Source organism: Rhineura floridana, chromosome 4 (genome assembly GCF_030035675.1).
Source record: "Rhineura floridana isolate rRhiFlo1 chromosome 4, rRhiFlo1.hap2, whole genome shotgun sequence".
NCBI lineage: Eukaryota > Metazoa > Chordata > Lepidosauria > Squamata > Rhineuridae > Rhineura > Rhineura floridana.
This window is the reverse complement of record NC_084483.1, coordinates 130,893,212-130,912,639: the sequence shown is the minus strand read 5'-3', so window position 1 is coordinate 130,912,639 and position 19,428 is coordinate 130,893,212. Positions and strand designations below refer to the sequence as shown.

The window sequence follows — 19,428 nt, the reverse complement described above, 5'->3', positions numbered from 1 at the left end:
TAGCCTCTCCGCTGCATGTCACACATGCTTGTCAACTGAGGGTTTTGCCCATAAGTAACTGAGGCCGTCGTAGCCTCTCCGCTGCATGTCACACATGCTTGCCAACTGAGGGTCTTGCCCTGAGTAACCAAGGCCGTCGTAGCCTCTCCGCTGCATGTCACACATGCCTGCCAACTGAGGGCCTTGCCCTGAGTAACTGAGGCCGTCGTAGCCTCTCCGCTGCATGTCACACATGCCTACCAACTGAGGGCCTTGCCCTGAGTAACTGAGGCCGTTGTAGCCTTTCCGCTGCATGTCACACATGCTTGCCAACTGAGGGTCTTGCCCTTAAGTAACTGAGGCCGTGGTAGCCTCTCCGCTGCATGTCACACATGCTTGCCAACCGAGGGACTTGGCTTTAAGTAACTGAGGCCGTCACAGCCTCTCCGCTGCATGTCACACATGCTTGCCAACTGAGGGACTTGGCTTTAAGTAACTGAGGCCGTCACAGCCTCTCCGTTGCATGTCACACATGCTTGCCAACTGAGGGTCTTGCCCTTAAGTAACTGAGGCCGTCACAGCCTCTCTGCTGCATGTCACACATGCTTGCCAACTGAGGGACTTGGCTTTAAGTAACTGAGGCCGTCGCAGCCTCTCCGCTGCATGTCACACATGCTTGCCAACTGAGGGTCTTGCCCTGAGTAACCAAGGCCGTCGTAGCCTCTCCGCTGCATGTCACACATGCCTGCCAACTGAGGGCCTTGCCCTGAGTAACTGAGGCCGTCGTAGCCTCTCCGCTGCATGTCACACATGCCTACCAACTGAGGGCCTTGCCCTGAGTAACTGAGGCCGTTGTAGCCTTTCCGCTGCATGTCACACATGCTTGCCAACTGAGGGTCTTGCCCTTAAGTAACTGAGGCCGTGGTAGCCTCTCCGCTGCATGTCACACATGCTTGCCAACCGAGGGACTTGGCTTTAAGTAACTGAGGCCGTCACAGCCTCTCCGCTGCATGTCACACATGCTTGCCAACTGAGGGACTTGGCTTTAAGTAACTGAGGCCGTCACAGCCTCTCCGTTGCATGTCACACATGCTTGCCAACTGAGGGTCTTGCCCTTAAGTAACTGAGGCCGTCACAGCCTCTCTGCTGCATGTCACACATGCTTGCCAACTGAGGGACTTGGCTTTAAGTAACTGAGGCCGTCGCAGCCTCTCCGCTGCATGTCACACATGCCAGCCAACTGAGGGCCTTGCCCTTACGTAACCGAGGTCGTTGTAGCCTCTCAAGCTGCATGTTGTCCCATGCCTGCCAACTGAGGGTCTTGCCTTTAAATAACAGAGGCTGTCGTAGCCTCTCAAACTGCATGTCGTCACCTGCCAGCGATCTGTGGGTCTTGCCTCAAGCAACTGAGGTCATTCCCACCCGTGGAAGGACCACCACTTGTGAAACCGTCTGTACTGAATTATGCTGGAACAAAGTGGGTAAGAGCCTATCCAAATGCATTCCTCTCCAGCCAAGCCACTGTATTGCAGCCCATCGAGTGAGGCCCAGCTGTGAGCCCATGCTTGATTTCGAGGCACTCCTGGCTGCCCAGAAGACCATGCTGTGGCCGCCTATTAGGATGCGCGTCTGCTCCGTCCCCGTCCAGCAGCCTGTCAAAATAATTATAACTTGTTAGGCTTCCAAATTCCCAGGCCCTCTAAAAGAGGTGAATATAGCCCTTATAAACCTGAGGACCAGTGTCCAACAGCCTGCACTTTTGCCTGGGAAAATCCAAGACCTGCTGCCGTAGAAGCAGCTGTAAAAGCCTGCTTTGTGAGCACCCAAAACTGGTATTTTGTTAGGGGGTCCTTGCTTTCATTGGGGAATAAATATCCTTCTTCAGATCCCCCTGGCCAATGTACGGTCTGCCCCATACATCTCTGGTCCGTCTGAGACCTTCACAATTGTATATGGGCACAACCCCCCCATCCACGGAGACATCTGATAGCTGGAGGGCAGGTTGAGACAGGTCTCACTTGGATCCAGCCATCACCTTACCTATCGTAAAAGCTCCAAAAAAGCCCAGCATAAGGGCTACTGCCTGGAAAGTCTGGCTTCATAGCCAGAGGAGCATACTGTATTCCCACTGGCTCACCATACCCAGTAAAATGTCCAGTGAGAAAGGGCGACGGGGATAGGGAAAAAACCACCAGCCTAGCTATGAAGGAAAGTCCTGCCAGCTTACCTTGAAGTGCTTAGACTAACAGGCCCCTACTCCTGCCATCCACTGGGAATTTCAGCAGGTGACACAACGGAAAAGGCCATTCTGTCACATAGCCCTTGCCGGCCCAGACTTCCTGAATCGCCCTACCTGCTCTGTGGTAGCTGGCGAGCGTGCTGGGGGCAATGGAATCTACAGGAAGTCCAGCATGCAGTTCACAAGAATAGGCCATCTTTGCACAGCCTCTACAGCCCTTTCAGCATTCCGATAGCTGGTGATCACACTAGGGCAATGGATAGGCTTATGGCCATCTCCGACTGGGGCAGATCCTCCCTATCCCCAGCTGTCAAGGGAATCCCCAGGTACATAGCCATACTATAAGCTGTGACCTCAGGTGCTAACATGCATCCCAAAATCTGCCATACCCCTGAACAGCCAATCACACAGATAGTGCCCCACTACTTCTGGGCCCACATGTTTCCTGATTGCTCCCTCCCAGAAGAATCTGAAGCACTCCATGTAAGAAATATAGCAGTCCATAGGCAATGTTCTGCCGCATAAATGCATAAGGCACCTTGGCCACATGCGTGCACCATGTTAAGTGAAGTGTAGCGCATGGTACTTAGACTATCAGGTATGAATCACTTACAGCCGAACCCCTTCAATAAGACTGGTGGTGAATCAGGTGTAATTTGCATCTTTACACTCTGTCCCTGGCAAATTACTGCCATAACGAAAACAGACCAAAGATTGTAGGCCATGAAGGCCAGCCTGGAGTTGGAGGCCATGAAGGCCAGCCTGGAGATGGAGGCCATGAAGGCCAGTCTGGAGTTGGAGTATGGGACTAGGAAACCAAAAGGAAAACACCATAACACAGACAAACCTTCCCTTAAACCGGGTAGCCAGCAAGCAAAGTTCGTAGTACCTTGAGTCTAACCATGGAGGGACACATGTCCTTGAGCAGCTTATGCTGGGGGCTTCTTCTTATCCCTTTGAAGGGCTCTTGCCTCCTATCTCACTGTTGCATATATCCTTCTGCAAAAGGGAAGGAAATCATTTATGAGTAAGTACACTGTACCAACTACTAGTTCATTGCAGCTAACCCAGTTCCCTTAAAGCAGAGACTTCAGGTAATTGTTATCAAAAATCCCAACAAAGAAAGGTTTTGTTATTGTTGTAAAGTCATCAGGAAAGGGTGAAGAGTGTGCCTGGATCTTAAAATGCAGCCTCTGTGTCAAAAACAGAGTCTAAGCTTGCATCAAGGCAGCCCTTGTTTCAGTAAAGTCCAAGATCTTGGAAATGAGGATAAGATCAAAAGTCTTTCCCCAATTCTTTCTTGCAAGAAGAACTTTTAAACTGGATTCGAAAGAGAATCAATCTTTAGGATGAATAAAGAGTGCGATCCACCACTGGGACGTTTTCCTGTGCCAGCCCCGTTGCAGGAATGGCCCTCGTCGTGTCAGAACACGAGTAGCTCGTGCTCACGTCTCATCAAGTAGATTTCAAGTCTTCAGTACAGTCTAGCGCAATGTACAAATCTGACGACGCAATCCTAGACCTCTCTATGCAGAAGTAAGTCATACTGAGTTCAGTGGGACTTACTCCCAGGTAAGTGCGTAGAGGATTGCAGCCTAAAAGAGGAGAAAGCCAAAAGCATTCAAGGCACAAGATGCAGAAACACCTTTTGAGTATTGCTGATGAGGCAGTTCTTTTGTACAAACTCCTGTGAAAGAAATGGGAACTACATAAAAAAACCATTCATTTCACTGTTTACACAGAACTTCCTTGAAGATTCTGGCCTTTGTCTATAGCATCCTTATGGACTTTATCTAGGGATGGCACACACTAAACCTTTACATACTGATTGTTTTCCATTATGATAAGTGAATGGATTGACAAGATGACTTCAAAGTACAGTGGAGTCACCTTTGCCTTAGTGTTACAATCAACCATAAATGAGCAGAGGGATTAATTATCTGCACAAATTTGCTTGTGGAAATACTTGGACAAAATTCCCTAGTTTTGGTGTGATCTTTGGAAAACTGCAGTTAATAATGATGCAAGCTGTGAATGGGATAGATGTACGGTCCAATTCTACACAGAAGTAAATTCTACTTAGTTCAATGGGACACCTAGTGAGTGTATTTAGGATTGCAGCTGTAAACTTGGAAGATAAGATTTAAATTTGTATCGGTGCAAGAAGTTTGGAAATCTAGAAACTATCATGACATCAAACAAAATGTATGACTAGATCCACTCTAGTAAGGAATAAATGCTCTGTTTGCAGTAAATGACAGTATTCATTAAAATGCCCTATATATTGAATGAATTTCAATATTTATAGAGCATGCAATAACAAAAGTTATCTCAGTGGTTTGCAAGTACAAACACAACAGCAAAATATGAATATATAACAATGATTTATTGAATGATGAAGGGTAAATAGATGAAATAAATAGTAAAGCAATGCCTTAAAGAAGAAGCACTTGCTTTCAGAATAGTTGCTTCCAATGCACATATATGGGAGACACATATATAAAACGGGCAAAAAGAAGACTGAATAATGTGTACATCTTGGTTTGTTCATAGGCATTATGTTGCATAGGAGCTGGCTGTTATGGCTAACGATCTTGCTAGCTTTGTGGATTTCATCAAATGCTCAAGGTAGGTCTTCAGAGATCTGCATCGTTTGAACCAAAGTATTTTCACAGTGGATAAAACCTGTGGCAACTGTAACCTGATTCTTAAAAGGAGCTAGCCTATGGTCTTATGCTCACTCACTTGGCTTGGGCTTGAGAATAATTGCTCAATTATTTCTTTCCATGGCATGCCTGAAATATGAAACAAGCTTGTATAGACACTATGCCTTTCTAGAAATGTAGCAAGGAAAGTGTGGGGGAGAGAATATATAAGAGGACCCAATTCAGGGTTGGCATCAATTGGCCAAATGCTATTTAACCTATAGTTTTAGGGGTCAAATTAGTTTGTGGTGTAAAGACCTTCCCCTTTAAAAACATTAACTGCTTGGCTGCCTAAAGTGTATTTATAATTTGGTTCTCTTTGCTGAGAACTAAGATTCAGCTAACAATCTGAAAAACAACTATAAATAATGCTTTGCAATTATTGATGTACTTCTATCCTACTATTCCCTGAGAAAACCCAGAGCAGCTTATATGTGGGGCTCCCAGTGGCACTCCGGTTGTCAGCTTGGATATTCCCAGACAGTTCACTGGCCCCAATGTTACTGATGTGAAATCTTATTGGACTGTATCCAGAGAAGGGCAAGCAGAATTCTGCTCAGCCAATCCATTTCCTGCCTCCTCCCTCAACTCTAATGGGATTTCCTGGGTTCCTCCCCCAATGCACCCTCCCAATTCACTCCTGAGAGTCGAGGCACATTCTGGAATGGCATGTGATGGGAGTATGGAAGTCTGAGGAAGGACAGAGAAATTGGGAGAATTTGGAAGGGCCGTCTTGCGCAAGACATCACTAGATCCAAGCTATTCAGTTTCATGAAGGATATTTTCCATACATTTTCCAAGAAGCAATACCAAATATACAGAGTTGCTGAATCTGCTGTTTTGTGCCAAATGAGCAGCAATTATTCCTATCCCATCAGGAAGAAGTAATAGGCAAAGCCACATAAGAGCTGCCATTTTCAGTTCTACCATTAGCACAATTGCATGGGGGGTCTTAACTCAGTGACAGGACTCATAACTTTGCCTGAAGAAGGTCCCTGGTTCAATCTCAGAGAGCAGAGTTGGGAGAGAACTCTCTATGAGACCCTTAAAAGGTCTGTCAGGCTGGATAGACCACCAAGCTTGATGGACCACCTGTTTGACTGGATGTAAGGTGGCTCTTGATAGTCCCTGCCATACCCCCAGCTATCTGGGAAAGATACTATGCCACCTTGTATCAAACAAATTCCCCTGAAGTCGAGATGTTACCAAGCCCTTTAATGGAATTTCCAATTTGGCCACCTGTCACCATTGATGATATTTTGGATCTTATAGACTCTCTCAAATTAAATAAGGCACCAGGGCCTGACAATATACCCCTGGAAATTTTCAAATTAAATGCCAATTGGTGGGCTCCCTTTTTGGCTGACTTATTTACCAAGATCAACTCCTCAATGGTCATTCCAGAAGGTTGGGGCGCTGCAATAATAATACCTATCTTTAAAAAAGGATCTCATCTGGACCCAGCAAACTATAGGCCAATAAGTCTGCTGAATATAATAACTAAGCTTTATGCTACCTTTTTATATAGAAAACTTGCAGATTGGATAAATCAAGAAGACCTATTAGCTCCAGAGCAAGCTGGCTTTCGAGCTGGACGTTCTCCCTGCGACCACACTTTGGTCCTACAGCATCTGATTTCCAAATATAGTAGCTCTAAGGGCAGTGCTCTATTTGCAGCTTTTGTTGATCTAAAAGCTGCATTTGATACAATATCTAGACCAAGACTCTGGCTGAAACTACAAAATCTGGGTATAGACAGGCGTTTATTAGTACTGATACAAGGTCTCTATCAAAACACTTCTCTACAAATACGATGTAATAATGAAGGCCATTTAACGAAGCAAATAACTACTTCAAAGGGTGTTAAACAGGGGTGCGTACTAGCCCCCTTATATTTAACATCTATATAAACAACTTAGTGACTAGTCTTGCGCCTATTTCATCGCATCCTCCAATGCTCTCTCGTATTTTGAGACCTTGTCTATTATATGCAGACGATATAGTTTTGTTATCTCAGACCCCTATTGGTCTCAAAAGACTGATGGCGACTGTAACATCATTTTGTTTAGAAGAAGAACTAGTAATTAACCTCCAAAAAACCAAAGTCCTAGTCTTTACCAAAAAAAAGATAAAACATATCTGGAGAATTGATAAGCGCCCTATTGATCAGGTTAAATCCATTAAATATCTTGGATTTACCTTTCAATCATCTGGCTCTCAACAACAGCATATTACCTCCAGTCTGTTAAACGCTAGGCGTACAACAAAGACCCTATTATCCTTTTTCCATACTAAAGGGGGTCAACTTGTCTCCCCGGCCAGAAAAGTTTTTGTTACTAAAATCGTTCCCCAACTTCTATATGGCACTCAAATTAGCACTTTCACGAACTATGCAAAGCTGGAAACTATCCAAAATTCCTTCTTAAGATCTATATTAGGAGTGCCCACTTGTGTCCCTAACCATATTCTGCGATTAGAATGTGGACTCCAATCTATTGAATCATGTGTTTGGAAGCTGAGAATACTACTATGGTTGAAACTGATTTTTAACCCCATTGGGTTGGCTCCACATGTCCTTATAGATAATTATCACTCTCCTTGGGAAAAACTGATTCTTGATAAAATATCAAGTTTAGGTCTATCTCTATCCTATATTTTACAACTGGGCTTTGAATCTGCTCGTAAATTAGTTAAAAAACGGCTTAGGGATATTGATTTCCAACATCATTTACTACTTGTCAGGAACCAAATACACAATCCCAAGTTCTGTACCTTAATGTCCTATCTTTCAACCTTGGAACTTCCTAATTACCGTAGAGCCTTCACGTTAATGAGGCTAAATATATTACCTTCTGCTGTCCTTTATGGCAGATACAATAAAATCCCATACTCCGAACGACTCTGTCCATGTGCTGAGGGTGAAGTAGAATCTAATGAGCATGTCCTTCTCCGCTGCCCCTACTATCGTGACCTAAGAAACCAACTAATCCTACCTATTTTATCACCTTTCCCAGGTAGAACCCAATCATTCTACTTAGACTATCTATTAGGTGACCATCTACCGGATGTGACCTTTGCAGTTGCTAATTATACCGCAGCTGCCATTCATTATAGGAAAACGATTAAAACTAACCCAGAGGTAACATAATTTATCAATAGATGTTAACGGTTTTAACTATTTTATTGACAGGGCTCAATATCAGATTGTTTGGTATTACCCGACTAATTTTATATGTATAGTACTGTAATGTATTGTCTAATGTTTGAGAGGTCTATCGACCGTAACAATAAATTCATTCATTCATTTGTCCCTGCAGTGCAGAAAATTATCTATGGCAGTGGATACTTCATAATAACCTTCAGGTCATATCTTTCTGCAAAAATAATATGCCATCATCTTATGGCATTTGGAGGTCTTGGTGTTATACTAACTTGGCAGTGTTGTGGGAGTCTACAGTGCTGCTTCTTTTAGGGTCTCAAGGTAACATCAGAAGCCCTGGAACCTATGGGAGGAGCTTATGCTGAGACTGTTCTCCACACCAGGGTCAGCCCTTCAACACTAGCATGGGGAGAAGGTACCATGTGAGCTGTCCACGTCATTGGCTTATCATGATGAGTGGTGCAGGAAGGAGCATCATCTTAATAGTTCTCATGGTAATGTAAGAAATGGGCCTGGGAGGTAAGTGCCATTGAAACCAGGCAATGGTTTTGCTCTTTCCCAGTACCAGTCAGCTGTGTGGTGCAGGCAGGGCACCATTGCTTACCTGGCTTCCCCGTGCCGAGTGTTGCTGCTGCTTACCAAGGGGGAGGGATGAGGCATGGGGAGCTTGGTGTGGTCCAAGGCATGGCATGGCCGCAGGAGTGTTGGCTCCACTGCTGTGTCTGCCTGCTCTGAACTCCCTGCTCCTTGCCCTTCCTCCTCACAGCAACCAGCAGCAATGTTTGGCATTGAAAAGGCAGGCGAGCAACCCAAAGCTACTGCTGTTTCCCTAGAATGTTTTAAGGTGTGCCCTGAACATTCTATTAACCTAAATGTCAGGTTAATGATTTAGCCAGTGTGGTTCATGGAAAGAGTGTTGGGTTTGGATCAGGGAGACGTGGGTGTACATTTCTGTTCTGCTGGCTGGCCTTGAACACATCAAGTTTCCCCCATGTGTAAAATGGATTTCTGTGGCCAGAAGGCCATTGTGAGGATGAATGAGTTAACCCTCTGCCATACATTTCTTTGTTAATCATGCTCCTCCATACTGATGGCTTTGCAGATGATGACCGAGAGGATGAGACCACTTTTGACTTACTGCACATCAGCAACATAAACAGGAAGACAACTGGAGCCAAAGTATTTCGGGGCTACAATTCCAGTGTCCCAGCATACCGTTTCATCCGGTTTGATCACATACCTCCGGTTAACTCAGAAAAATTAAAGCAGATTATTAAACTGATCCAGAAACATGAGGGCTTCCTCCTGACAGCCACCTTCAGGCAGGATAGGCATTCTAAGGGCACCATCATTGCACTGGAAGGCCCTGGCAGCACTCAGCGGCAGTTTGAGATCGTTTCCAATGGCCGAGAAAATACACTTGAACTTTCCTATTGGGTCGATGGCTCACGGAAGGGGTATCCTTTGGAAGACGTGGACCTTGCTGATTCGCAGTGGAAGAACATCACGGTGCAAGTGACAGGAGAAAACTACAGTCTTTATGTTGGTTGTGACCTCATTGACAGCTTGAGCCTGGAAGAGCCTTTCTACGAAAACGTGAAAGCAGAGAAAAGTAGAATGTATGTGGTAAAAGGATCTGTCAGAGAAACCCACTTCAGGGTAGGTAACCTGCAAGAGATATAACCTGCGAGGTCAATGACATGCAGTACAATCCCTGTGCATGTCTACACAGAAGAACGTACCACTGAATGCAGTGAGGCTTTTTCGCAGGACAGTGTGAATAGGACTGCAAGCTCAAAATGAGATCCCAACAGGGGATCCATTAGCTACTAGTTCTATTAGCTCACTGATACCTTTGCCTGAAGCTGTGTGATGGGAAGGGTGGTGAATTTGTGCAGCAGTTGGGGAGACTGGTGGCGGGGTAGTGGTGGAGGCATGTGGTGAAATGGTGGCAGCTCTGCCTCAGACAGCAGAGGATTCCAAACCTGTTTATTTGGATGAAAGTCCTGCTGAACTCAGTGGGTCTTAGTTTGCCTGAAGGAAGCTTAACCATGTAACCTCTTTGGCCAGAACTACATGGGATTCAAATCAGGCAGTACAGCAGGAGCAGGACCAAGGGAGGAGTGCAGCAGCTGCGATCTTTGCTCCAGGAACCTGCATGTTTGCTCTTTAGCACTATGCTATGGCTTGACTTGGCATTCTGTGCAGGCCAGGCCACTTCAGCGGGTCTGGGAAGGGGGAAGAAAAGGCATTAGGACAAGGGAGAGTAGGTCAGTTCATGTGATCTGCTGTGGTACCTTGCAAATAGTGCTTTCACTCCTTTAATTACTGTGTTGACTTAAGAAAGGCCTACTTGTCTCTAATACCTTGCCTATTTGCTGCCAATATGTGTGCCTTTTCCTGTTCTACAAGCTGAAAGATGCTGCAGTGTAGTGGCAAAGCAGAAGTGCAGGGTCCCTTCATGACAATCACATCACCTGTCACAGCCACAGTTCCTTTTCTACTTTCTCTCATCGCCCTTGCTCTCCCTAGCATCTCACAAGTCCACACTGCATTACAACAGACGTCCCTAGGAGCCAATCAGCATGAAAGTAGAGGCTGTGGGTTAGCTATTGAGAAGAGTCTTCTCAGTGGCCGACTCACCTCCTTTCACTCTGATTGGCTCCAGACAACATGAAAGGACAAGGACTTTTCTCCATGGCTAACGTGCTCCCTTTTCATACTGATTGGCTCATACATAGGAACCTGGCTGGGACCCTGCTCCCAAAAAATTAAGGGATCTATGACTCCCATGACCCTGGATGATTACACCCCTGGATAGCTGGTGGTGAAAAAGCCATTTCAGTTCTTTTCAGTCCCCTTAGCCCTTTATTTATTCGCAAGGAGAATGAAAAGCAGTTAATTTACGTTATAAATGAGTGAAGCAATCCTAAGGGTCACTTTCAGTGGTGAGAGGAGGGATCCACTGGCAGAGTCAAGGCTTCACCCAGTGCCCTGCTGCTTTGCTGCACCAGAGTGGAATGTGAGGTGGGAGGGTAGGACAGCTATTCCTCCTTCCCTCTTATCTATTCCAGCCCCAGGGTTGGTGTAGATCTGTGCAGTTCTAGAGCGCATGTCAGGGAAATGAAGGGGGCTTTGGATGGGGTGTAATCATGTCTCCATCAAACACACCTAATTCCCCCCCCCACTTTGCTACCAGGAAATTGCTGGAGGGAACAAGTACAGTGGTGGAGTTTTCTGTGCACCTATCAGGACACCTCTGGTGGCCTATGTATCATTCCACCAGCAGTCCTTCATGCTGCTGGTAGAGTTTTATCTCCTCTTCTATCTCTCAGTTGGCCTTAGGGTAGGGATAGGATTGCTCCCTTAAGGGGTTGAATTAGCTATCTCTTCTCCCCAAGGAATTATGGGCAGCATGATTTTGTGTTTTTGCTAGACATCTCTATCATCAAATTGCCACCCCAGTGTTCTTTCGGGGGGGGGGAATAAGGTATAAAACCAACATGAAGATATATTCATTACATTTTAATCCCATCTTTCTTCCGAGGAGCTCAAAGTGGTGAACATGGTTCTCCTCCCCATGTATCCTCACAACAACTCTGTGAGGTAGATCAGGCTGAGATATAGCCACAAGGCTCACTGAGTTACTAAGTAGGGATTTCCCAGTTCCAAGTCTGGCCCTCTAACCACCACACCATACTGGATCTCATATGGTATAGCTGAGTAACAATACAGTTAGAACTTTTGGCAATGCACTAACAAGGGAGATGTTTGAATATTCTTTCCCATACTGAAAAATTTCCTGCTTTAAACCAATGTATTACATACATACAAAGGATTAGATATATATGATAATATTTATCATAATGGTTTGGACTGGTGGTAGCTGTACCCCTTGCATTAAAGAAATGATGTTGTGCCCCGTAGGTCCTCCCTGAAGATTGCAGCAACTATTGTCTAATAAAGAACATCTCCTTTTTGGACAAGGCATTTGAGAAGGGTGGATGCTGAGTAACTGCAGGTGTGCTGGGGAAAGTTGATTTTCTTCACGCAATTCAATCTGACTTCAGACCTGGTTTTAGTACTGAAACAACTTTGGTCATCCTGACCAATGACTTGTGTCAGGAGAGGGAGAGGGGAGTGCAACCCTGTTGGTTCTCCTCTAATCTCACCATAGCTTTTGATACCATTGACTGTGAGTTGAGAGTTGGAGGCAGGGTTTTTCAGTAGTTCCACTTCTATGCCTGGTTTTGGACATTAGTGTTATGGATCTATAAGAAGCTGTTTGGAGCAATCATTTGAAGATTTTGGGCAAGGCATCCTCAATATTCAGACAATAGCTCTATTTCTCTTTGCCATTGGCATCAGGTGATGTGAAGGTGCTTGACAAGAGCCTGAAGGCAGCACTGGGTTGGATGAGGCTAAACTGAAGCTGAATCCTAACAAGATGGGTACTATGAATAGGAAATGTCCAGGTATGGGAATTAGGAAGGTGATCTGTTATGGAGAGGGTTGCATTCCCTCTGAAGGATCAGGTGCATACAGAGCCAGCCCTAGGATAAATAGCACCCAGTTAGCTTTGCAGAGCCACCCAGAAAATGTGAGGCCTGGTGCAGGTGTAATGTCCCCCTAGAAGGACCTGTGCATGTGTGTGCATACTGGGGGTCTCATATGAGAATTATTGCATGCACAGCCTATATATGAGAATTTTCGCCTGCAGCTCCTCCCTGCCCTGGGACCAACAGAATAATAGGTGTGTTTCATTTTTTTTTACACGGGGATAAGGGATCAGGTTGTGCTACTCTTGAGTACCTCCTCCAAATTCCAAGTCCCTTCTGGCAGAGCTTCTTTCTGCTTCCTGGGGTTCAGTCTCACAGGTCTTCTGGTTGTGGAGTGCTGCTGGCCTTCTTTACTCAGGAAGGATTCCTCCGTTAAAGCCTGACTCACATCTCTCCTATGCCTTTCTCTGACAAACTGCCACAGAAATTACTCTCCAGTGCACCTTGCCTAGAAACCTTAGGTGGCATTCACTCACTCACTACTTGAACTCTTACCCCTGGTGGGCCTGGAGTTATTTCTGTTGCAATAATAGGCTGTTTACTCTGTTGCAGAATCCCCCTTAACATCTTTCCTGTCCCTGCTCTCCTTACAACAAACTCTGTAACCTGGGCTACTTGAATGGGGCCAATCATAAGCCTGCTTGACTAATCTTTATCGCTGCCCAGATATAAAAAAAGGTTTTAATTTATGATGATTGGTTTGGGCTCCCTTATAGTTGGGCTGCAGGCTAGCTATTAAGCATACCTCTCCCTTCCAGCCTCCCAAGGATACATTTTACAGTCAGCTTAAGCCTCAGACTAGTATCTATTCTATTTCAAACACAACTATGTAAAATATTTTCTTCATCATGGGCAGGGAGAGGTCCCATTTTATCACAATTACATGTTGAGATTCAGTGTCATCTTACACTCTAATATACAACTTAAAAATATGAAAATGTAAAACAAAATACCAAGAATTCTGGTGAGCAGTGTGGCAGAGTCAGGGCAGGGGCCAATGGTACACACAGGAACTGAGGCAAGGCACCTCTTGCTTTGTAGGGGTCTGGGACAGCTCTGCAGCTTTGCAGTGTTACTAATTTGTATATCTTGTGCAGGATTGCAAAACATGGCAGTGTAACAGGCCCTGCTCCTCCCAGGCTTTTCATGTGGTGTGGGTGGCTCTCAAACAATGACTCTCATGGAGTTGTAGACCTCATGAAGTTATAGGCTTATATTCTTTATTATATTCAGCACACACAAAAACGGTTCCTGCTGCAAGGTCTCCTCCCTGAGCTCCAACACTCCCTCCTCAGCTATCACAGGTTTTATTTTTAATGTTTTGTTTTGTAACAGTGTCAATCTTTTGGTGAGTCTTTATTTTATATTTATTTATATTTATTTATTTATTTTATAATTTTATTAAAAATAATAATAAAAAGGTATCCAGCTGACCTCTTACAGCTTAGGCTTTATTTTATGATTATTTATATAGTGCTTATTGCTGAGAGCCAGTGTGGTGTAGTGGTTAAGGTGCTGGACTACAACCTGGGAGACCAGGGTTCGAATCTCCACACAGCCATGAAGCTCACTGGGTGACCTTGGGCCAGTCACTGACTCTCAGCCTCAGAGGAAGGCAATGGTAATCCCCTTCTGAATGCCACTTACCATGAAAACCCTACTCATGGGGTCGCCATAAGTCGGGATCGACTTGAAGGCAGTCCTTTTCCATTTATATCATTTATAGTATTTGAAGTGCTAAGTGCTTGGTAACATTGCCCCAAAGTCAAGCTGTGTTCAACTGATTTTTACCTAGCACAAATGATATTAAAGTGGAAATTGAAAAAGAAACATACTTTAAACCCAACAGAAGGAAGATCACTTCTGTAATTAGTACCCAATCAACCTGTAGAATCTTGGGGGAAAATGTTACAGACACTTGTTTTTTGTCACCCTAGCTCACTTCAAGAAACACAGCCACTGAGCTCAGCTTGGCACCTCCTCACCTCAGCTCGGTGCCTCCCCCAACTCAGTGCCCAGCTCAGTGGCCACCCAGCTCACCATCTCTAAGGCTAGCCCTGGGTGCATTGTCTGAGGATACTCTTGTGTTTAACTATGTCACTTAGACCCAGGTGGCCTCAGTGGCAAGGAGTGATCCATGCTCAGGTAACCTCCTGATAAGATTGCTGTAATTCACTGTACATGGGGCTGTCCTTGAAGATGGTCTGGAGACTGCAACTAGTGCAAAAATGCTGTAGACAGAATATTGATAAGCCAGACTGCAAGAGACCATATTATAGTGGTTCTTAAATACTTTCACTGGTTGCTGATGTGTCACTGGGCCCAATTCCCTAAATGTCTCACCCTGTACTGTCCAGCACAAGGATTAAAGTCTGCTGGGGAGACCCTGTTAGCAGAACCATATCTGAGTGGGTTTTATAGTTCTGTGAATTGCAGGAGAGTCTCTTTGGCAATGGGAACCCTGACTTTGGAACACCCCCACACCAAGTTTGTACGCCAGTTTGATCTGCTTTTGGGGGCCAGGCCTGTGGACAATGAAGCCTTTGACCTATGCATTGCTTTTTTGGTAAAAGAAATAAAAGAAATAAGGTGCTGTTACTCATACCTTGATAAAAGTGCTGTGGTTACCATGGGCAGCCAAAAAGGAGGTGCCAGTTTCATCACAAAAAAAGCCGTGGACCTAGGTAATTTTTTGTTCTGATTGCTTATTGTATGGTAACATTTATGTTGTGATTAACCCACAATCTGCTGTTAACTTAAATGATATGAACTCCCCCCTCCCCTGTGTGTCCTTTTTTGTAGGGTCTCCTCCAAAATATTCATTTGGTTTTTGGAACTACAGTGGAGGATGTCTTGCGCAACAAAGGATGCCAGAGAAGCCAGTCAGGTAAGAAATAAAAGTCCCATCCTTAATTCTTGGCTTATTTATGTAGGCAGCTTCTCTCACAGGCTAACTTTCATAGATGAACGAGGAGAAAATGTGAATGCCCATAGCCTCCACTGACAATTATGAATGGGAATTTTAGCATAGCTGGTACAGAATTGGACACAATCCATTTGGAATTTTTTCTCTGCTTGCCCTATTGAGCTTTATAGGGTTTATGGCTGAAAACGGGGGGGGATCTGTTCCTTGCATGGATAAAGTTATTTTTAGATTGATATTTATCAGACAAATTGATGATTTTTTTTGGCTTTAGTATACTGATAGGTATTAAATAGCTCCCAATACAAACATGCTTGACCTCCTCTTCTTGCTTTCAAAGTACTACAATGTTGCATCTCAGTATGCAAAATGGCAAGAATATAAATTCATATATAAGTAGTGAAACCAGAAATTAAAAATTATAAGTGATGCAATCTATATATTAATTTCTACTACTTCCTTTTTACTGCATAGACACATTTTTATTGTGGCCAGAGTGTGAAATTCAGATCAAAAGTCAGCAAAAGCTGCATACTCTCAAGGCTTGTGCAAATAAGAGTCTTTGCCTGGAGTGAAAACCAATATTAGACTTGGAGCCAGGCAAGCCTTTCAAGAGAGCATTCCAGAGTTGGAGTGGACTCAACAGCAAAACATCTATCCTAGGCCACTACCAATCTCACCTTGGGTGGCAAGGGACTAAAGAAGGGCCCTTGAGAAAGAAGAGAATAATCCAGCAAATGTCATGTGGGAGAAGGTAATCCAATGTCCAAAAGGGAGGATTTTAGATCCAATGTCTGGTCACTGCAACCTAATTTATCATTTATTTTTAAAGTCTCTAATATTTTTTGCCTGGTCCGCCCCTTAAAGCAATCTTCAATAAATACATGAAGATCCAAAACGAGCAAACTCCAATGTTTGTGATCATTTGGGAATTTTTTGGAGAGCTGCATTGAGAGCCTGTTTGGGCAGAAGGGTGGGAAATATTTTGGAGATAAATAGAAATACACATTAGTTGTACCATTTTCACTTGGAACCATTTTGACGTGGAGACCAAATCATATCTGTTGTAAGAAAGTGAAAAGATACAGGACTCCCAGCAAAGGCTAACTCCAGATATTACCATTCACTGCCATCAGACGTCTACAGCTAGCAGGCAGTGTACTCTTAGAACGAAGGTTGTTTTTTTAAAAAAGAATGATAATGATGTTTTTGCTGTAGTGTGTGCTGACTACATATCCCGCGGGTGACATTTGTGCCACCTACATAGCTACTATAGTGACTTTAAGCTTAATAACCTTACAAACACTTGGTCTAAGCCCAAGAGATGTTGGTGTCAACATCTGAAATTAGTGATTTCAAAAATGTCAAATGTGGGAAGTACATACGTTTTCATGTGTCTACCTGGCAAGAAGACCTCTTTTCATTGAATCAAGATGACAGTCAAATTGCTCTGTTGTGTCTATTTGCATTTTTTTGGTTTCTGGTCCAAAAGCTAAGAAAGTCACACTATTTAAAGTTCTCAGTGCTGGAAACAATTCATTATAGGCTTTGGGAAACTGTTTACTTAACTATTGTCACCATGATTAGATTGATAAGCTTCATTAGCGGTAACTAACCTTTTCCCTGCCAAACAGTTTTTGTTGATTCTTAACTGTATTTCTATGCCTCTGATTATTTACAGATCCAATACCCAGTTCTGCTGTTATAATACTGTATAATTTTATTTTCTGTCCTCAACGTATTCCTGATTTACATTACATTAGGAGTGAAATCATGAGTCATGACATACCTCTATTGGTTTTCTGGTAGTAAAATGAAGAAAAGTAGTGATTGATTTATGAATCAGTTTTAAGTGGCAACCTCTAGTGGGCTCCTCCTCTTGTTGTAGTACCAGTGGAGGCTGGTTCATTAGGGCACTGCCCAACCAGCCTCAGTCTGCACTCAGCCAACCCCCACCTACATACACACATTTTATTTATTTATTTATTTTATTTAATTTCTATACCGCCCAAAGCCAAAAGGCTCTCTGGGCGGTATACATAAGAGTAAAACAGCATAAAATACAAAAACATAGAAATAAATAGCAAACTCAACAGAACAAGTAATTAAATAGCATTAAAATACAATAAAATACAATAGCAGCAGTCCAGCAGGAAGGGTGGTGGTGGTGACCGCCAGGGGAAGCAGCACAGCAGCAGCAGATGACAAGGGGCTCTCCCTCCCTGGCAGCGCAATGTTCCTCTTCCTGCAGGCAGAAGGTCTGCAGGGGGTGGCCCTGGCTGTCAGCTTCCTCCTCCTTCCTCCTCCTTAGCCTCAGTGTTGCCCTCATAGCAGGGAGGAGGAGGAGGTAAAATTAGAATTAGTTGGCCCTGCCTGTCATTGGCTCTGGCTCCACCTACTGTTGGGCTCCCTCCCTCCCTCCCAAGGAGTCCCAATGAGCACCAGCCGTCTCTATGTAGTACTTAAATTAAAAACACGTTGGCCTCATTTGCATGACATGGTAAGCCAGGCTATGGCTTATCAGGACCAGACAAACGTGCAGGGTCTCGGAGAGGAGCTCACAGCTGGTTTGCTCCTGCCCAGTCTTTTTAAATCTTGGGCTGTGCTGAACTGCCACAATTTGGCTTAGCTTGTCATCTGAACCAGGACTTGTGGTTAAGCCCTCTCCTTGCTAAGGCTTGTTCTTGGCAACGGCTGATGGTTAGCGAGGAGAGCGCTTAACCAAGAGCCCAGGTTTGGACAACAGGCTAAGCCAAACCTTGTCTTAGCTCAGTGCAGCATGAGAGTAAAAAAAGACCAGGGAAGAGCAAAGGAGCTGTGAGCTTCTCTCTGAGAGCCCACGTGTTTGCATGGTCCTGGTAAGCCATAGTTTGATTTACCATGTCATGTGAATGAGCCTTCATAACTACATGTTTATAACTTGTTGACACTTCTGTAAACAAGTTTGTATTCTGTTCAGCATCACTAACTATATGGATACTTTCTTGTGGCACCTTAAGAGAGATCAGTGTTACTGAAAAAATATGAAGTATGATGTGCAGAGCCAGTGTTGGAGAATTAGGTCTCCAAGGATTTCAATGGGTCCTACATCCACTGTAAGAATGCGTGGTGTCTATCTGACATCATAGAACAGGTATGGCTGTCTACTTGCCCATGAAATCTAAGAAGTGTGGCAAATGCAAGAAGTGTGGCAAAGTTCTCACAAAAAGAGGAAAAAGGTATCCTTGTAGAGAAAAGAGGCGTTTTTTGTGCTTTAAATGGACCCTCATTCTATGTAGTTCACTCAGGAGTAGGGATGGAAAGGTCTGTCAGTTTCAGTTCTCTCAGTTTCTCATTTTTCCAATCTTGAATTCAGTTCTCTGCATTTCTGCAGCAATTTGAGATTTTTAAAAAGAAAAACCTCATGATTTTTTGACTCTCCAGCATTTTAGTGCAAATTTCTTCTAATAATCCCATTTTTGTACACAGTTTTGACTCATACACATTTTTGCAAGCAATTTCTCATTAAGTATTTTTGTATGTTACTTTCACTCACATATTCATTTTTATGCACGCTGTCCCCTAATGTATTTTTGTACACGTTGTTTGGTTGGCAAACTATAATGCAAAATTTGAATAAGTGTGAATGTTGAAAGATGGCTGTGTTTCAGTTCTCATATTGTTTCAGAAAGTGTGCATTTGATGCATTCAGCTCCAAATGTGAATTGAATTTCTCATCCATTCCTGCTCGGGAGTAGCACCCCCTGTGTTCAATGCCCCGAAGTACGTTTGTATTGCAGGGGTGGCTAACCTGTGGCTCTGCAGATGTTGTTGGACTCCCTCCCATCATTCCTGACCATTGACCATGTTGCCTGAGGCTTATG

General features: G+C 44.1%; 1 protein-coding gene across 1 annotated transcript in view; it reads left to right on the top strand.

The window, feature by feature from the left end:
• THBS2 (thrombospondin 2) overlaps positions 1-19,428 on the top strand; it is a 66,463-nt gene that overhangs the window by 1,702 nt on the left and 45,333 nt on the right. Inside the window, exons 2-4 of the mRNA XM_061624419.1 lie at positions 4,772-4,846; positions 9,186-9,742; positions 15,445-15,529. Of these exons, the coding sequence (XP_061480403.1) occupies positions 4,772-4,846; positions 9,186-9,742; positions 15,445-15,529 (717 nt within the window). The remainder of the gene's footprint in view (positions 1-4,771; positions 4,847-9,185; positions 9,743-15,444; positions 15,530-19,428) is intronic.